This window comes from Penaeus chinensis, chromosome 29, assembly GCF_019202785.1.
Source record: "Penaeus chinensis breed Huanghai No. 1 chromosome 29, ASM1920278v2, whole genome shotgun sequence".
NCBI lineage: Eukaryota > Metazoa > Arthropoda > Malacostraca > Decapoda > Penaeidae > Penaeus > Penaeus chinensis.
Window position 1 is genome coordinate 2,533,608 of NC_061847.1, and position 5,000 is coordinate 2,538,607.

The 5,000-nt window shown below is 31.6% G+C and overlaps 1 protein-coding gene across 3 annotated transcripts in view; it reads left to right on the forward strand.

Moving 5' to 3' along the window:
- The window catches only part of LOC125040821 (probable dimethyladenosine transferase), a 15,811-nt gene extending 10,904 nt beyond the window's left edge, over positions 1 to 4,907 (forward strand). For all 3 annotated transcript variants that reach the window (XM_047635564.1, XM_047635562.1, XM_047635563.1), the window contains exons 4-6: positions 1 to 176; positions 414 to 557; positions 1,169 to 4,907. The exon at positions 1 to 176 is cut by the window's left edge and continues 31 nt beyond it. In XM_047635564.1, coding sequence (XP_047491520.1) covers positions 1 to 176; positions 414 to 557; positions 1,169 to 1,363 — 515 coding nt within the window. In that variant the 3' untranslated portion in view covers positions 1,364 to 4,907. The remainder of the gene's footprint in view (positions 177 to 413; positions 558 to 1,168) is intronic.
- The last annotated feature ends 93 nt before the right edge of the window (positions 4,908 to 5,000 follow it).

Below are 5,000 nucleotides of genomic sequence, written 5' to 3' on the forward strand. Positions count from 1 at the left end.
TTCACCGACCCATTTTCAAATGTGCAATTCTTATGTTTCAACAAGAATTTGCTCAGAGATTAGTTGCCAGACCAGGTGATAAGCTATATTGCAGGCTTACTGTTAACACTCAGTTGTTAGCCAAGGTAGATCACATCATGAAGGTTGGCAAAAATAACTTCAGGCCTCCTCCAAAGGTAATTTTTACATTTCTGTCTTTTTGCAATTCTTAGTCTGTAGTTAGAAACATAGTTTTTTAGGTTTTATCCAATCCTTTTCCTCACTTTCTGTCTGTAGTCACTTTTCTCCCTTGTATCTCTTATTATTTCCTTTTTCTTTAATCATCTCTCTCAGTACTTTTCCTGAGTACAAATATTTACCAATTATATATTCCATTATGTTATCATATGATGAACAAATTATTTTACTTCCAGGTTGAGTCATCAGTTGTCCGAATAGAACCGAAGAACCCAGTTCCAAAGATCAACTTCTCAGAGTGGGATGGTCTTCTTCGCATTGCTTTTGTAAGAAAGAACAAGACTCTTGCATCAGCTTTTAAACAAACATCAGTAATACAGGTAATGGCATATTTCAGTTGTTTTGTATATATGGAAACCTTTGAAAGGAAACTCACAGAAATGTGTTATTATAATTTGCATCCATCCACAAAGCTGTCTCATCATCACTGCAAGAGCTACCATGTGATAGTAATAATTTCTCAGTGACCCTAGCTCTGCAGATAGCTTCCTTTTTTTCTTATTTTTTTGTGACTTCCCATATAACCTTCTCTGGCCAACCTTGACTAATAAAAATATTAGGATTTAATCACACATATTTTAGAGCTAAAAAGAAGCATGCATAAGAAAATACTTTTAGAAATAAATACTGTTCCATTGGTGAACAGAAAATGGGCATTACTTGCACAGGGAAAACCAAATTGAGTTCTACTTGTACAATACAGATAGACAAAAGACACATGAAAACTTAATCATTGTTTTTAATTTTATGTCATGCTATCCCAGCCCATAGGATTAACAGAGCTAGGAAACAATTTTTTTAAAATGAAATCCTCATAATTTTGGGTATTTTGTTGTTTGTTAGTATTAAAGGATAAATAATTTTTTTTCATGAAAAAATGTATGTCTGTGAAAAGCAATGAAATGTCTAACTGAAATTCTCCTATTTTCAGACCTTAGAAAAGAACTATAAAACATGGTGTTCTGTGCATGAAAAGAAAATCCCAGAAGACTTCGACATAAAGACAAAAGTTGAAGATATTTTGGTAGATGGTGAATTTGACAAGAAACGAGCAAGACAGATGGATCAGGATGATTTTCTAGCATTATTACATGCATTTAATAAAGAAGGAATTCATTTTGTATAGGCATTTATAATATAGAGTTTAGGAAATTATATTAATCAATTGCAAGGTCAACAGTTAATAGCCAATACTATTCAGGTGTTTGTACCCTAGTGAAAGATGGGGAAATATATTTTTGTAAACCTCTAGATCTTTCACACTTGTTTTATTTCTAATTTTCAATATTATCATGGACTATTGTTCTAGACAGTTTATGGCCACCAGTTACTAAAGTTTCATGCTTTTTCGTATTGAATGGTGAATGATGATATGTTGAATGTGTGTTATTTAGTAATATTTATCCATCATTATTCAGCATTCTATGCAAGGAACACTTAAGACATTTTTCCTCTCATGTTGGATTTTACTCTTATTTATCAACATGTTAAATTGCATGGTGTGGGTGTGCAGGATTTGGCTTGTGGTTGTTATGTATTTATTATTGGTGTGTATAGAAGTATGAACTCAGTGTGAAACAGAAATGAAAGATTAAGGAAACATCAGTTGATGTGAATCTTTTATGGTTGTGTAATTGTGTGCTGCATGTTGTATATATGAATTTCTGATTCATATTCTTACTCTTAAGAGTTTTTAGTTATGAGACTTTGTCACTGACTGATACACTCCATTAACAATAACCATTCATAACAACAGAAATGATTTCCCGCAAATCAGACAGTAATCAAAATTTTCACTTCGCTATTTTTTTTTTTTTTTTTTTTTTTTTTTTTTTTTTTTTTTTTTTTTTTTTTTGTATCGTTTAGAGAAAAAAAATTATCCTAGTTTATTTATTTTGTTCATAACCTTGTGTATAGAAAGTTTCCATGTTGTTTTGATCTAGCATTCTTGGGGATCAACCTCTTCAGGCTTGTTGCTGAGCCATATCTGATGTGTAGAAACTGTTTACATGTGAGAAAATCCTCAGTAGGAACTCGGATCAACAGACAAAGGTTCTCTCTTTTCGGACTACAGAGGGACTTCGGAGGTACTCTTGATGGTTGAGCCAGTGTGTAGTCATTATCACTATGCGTGTCCTGTCACCACAGTACCCTAAATGATTAATGTTAGGTTTGCATTTCAAATAAGAGAGAGTTAATGAGTAAATAAATGTAGAGGATGATAGAAAATATAAATGTAAATCAGAATATTGTATTAGAAGTTAAAACAGAAAAGTGGTAATGTTTGGGGATGAATAAAATTTGATTTTATATTAATTTTTTTTTATTTTTTTTTTTAAATACTAGTTTGGAAGCTTAGTTTTTGGCTCTGCAGGTGATCAGCTAGGAAAGGGGTATGGAACGCATTAATATAAGCTTGATTTTGATTTTGAACTTGCATCATTTTGATGTTCATCTTGATTTTGAACTTGCAACATTATTTCTGCACCTTCTTATTCTTATTTTTTCTATGCACTCTTGTCCTGAATTTTGACTTTTGAAAGGTTGAGATATGAAAATTATGGTTGAATTTTTTTTTTTTTTATATATATATATATATATATATATATATATATATATATATATATATATATATATTTATATATGTAAGCAGGTTTTTCCTTGAGAGCTGCTGGTAGCCTTTTCGAAATGGGGATGAATGCATATGCCAGCAGGCTGTGAAGTGTGAAATTCGTAGCAGAGATTATTGGCCAACTTTTTGTAAATTTCAGGGCAGAGGTGGTAATTTTTCAGTTTTCTCTTTAATATCTTAATCACTTATCTTTATTATTTTCCTGATTTTTCAGGAAAATTATTTCATATTCTTCACCCCAGCATCATATGTGTCGACAAATTTTGTATCATGCTTCATTGCATACAGGGAGGAAATTGGAAGCATTTGGGCCATATTAGCTTTAATAATTATAAGCAAGAAAGTGCTTTGCGAGCTGTTTGATATTTGAAGCAACATTGCAGTGCATATCCATTGCCAGTCAGAAACATACTTATGTCAGGAATCTCGCATGTCTTAGGTGTTTGAATTTGAGTGTTGGTTGGTAATAGAAGAGTTTTGTTGAAATCCTCTATTTTGAGGTGAGTGTCGTGAATACTATTTATTAGTTCAGGGACTGTAAAAATGTCTATTGAGCCTTGAGCCTTTCTTTCTTCATACTGCAAGATGTTTAGCCTACCTTGATGGTTATTTGGTAATTAACAGATCAATATCCAAGATAACAAGGATTAAAATATAAGAATTAATACCATCAAGTGAGATAGGCTCAAGGTGATCTCACATTTAGCTGTAGTAATGTAAAAAGAAGTTCTGTTCATCTTCTGAGAATGAAATAGTTTGCAAAGTTTAACCATTGGTGATTGTTATATGTATTGTCCACTGTGGTTTGGTTTTATTAATTTTCTTTATATATAGATGGCTTCACAAAAAGTTGGTCACCAAGGAGCCAGCTGATCACATTTGTTTACACTACTCCTAGAATTTCTGGTGAAAAAAAAGATATATTGCTATTATTATTATCGTTAATAACAATATTGTTATTATTGCTGTCATCATTATTATAGCATTATTTACAATAATAATGGTAATCGAAGTAGAATTTTTTTTTTTTACAAATTCAAGTATAGGGATAATTAGCAAAGTCAAGTAAACCTTGTTACTGACTTCTGGAGCCACTTGCATGTAAAAAAAATGAGTAAAATAAAACCATAATGGACAGTACACATATACATGTACTCTTGGCGTCAAACAGGTGAAGCACTGTGTGTGAGTCAACATGAGGAAGTATGTGGTTGACCAATTATAATATCTAAGTATAACAGAGGAAGCAAAGTATTTTGCAATTTCTTAAATATTTGGAAGTGTTATCTTTAACATTCAGGAATGTTTTTTTTAATGTTATTCTTATCTCTTTCTATCTTATATACATTTATAATTGAATTGGCAGTGTGTAGATTCAGAAGTCTCTCTTGTGAAGAGTATTGCAAATAATTAAAAATAGTAGTCACTGATAATGTCTTTATTCTTACTAAAAACAGGCTTTAATCTCTTAAAAAATAGTTACCAATAGGATATCCATGATACCTAAATTCATTCAATAGTATTAAATTTTGCAATCTTTACCATACAGAAAACATTTAGATAATAGTGGAAAAGTTACATTACCCTCTGTTTACATAGTTTACTTTTTGAAACCTTCACACAATGATTTGCTTTATAAGAAGACCGCATGGTATCAATTTTGGGAGTAGTGTGAAAAAAGTAAAACTGTGTGCAGTTCTAATAGCTCTGAAATGTTGATGCAACAGAAGGGAAATGTGACACCAGATAATGTTGAAATATCTTGGTAGTTCCTTTCAAAAGGACCTAGAAGAGATGGGAAACATAAGCCAGATGTAATATCAACAGTACTGGTTTCAATGCAGGTACTCTATTGCCACATAATGTTTAGTTGAACTGGTCATAGTTTTCATGAGAGGTCCTTATAAATCGGTACAATCCAATTTTTTTTTAAAATTTTTGTCCCAATAGATTTGATTATAAATTATTTGTGTAACATAGACCAGTGGTGCGCTGTTCTGTGATACTAATTGTTCAACATGAGGTATGAGACACTGTGCTTAAAATGTTTTATTGTCCTCCAGGTAAGAACTTTTATTGTGCAATCTGGATTTATCTGAAGAAGGGAAAACATGTACCACTTGTTTGTTGT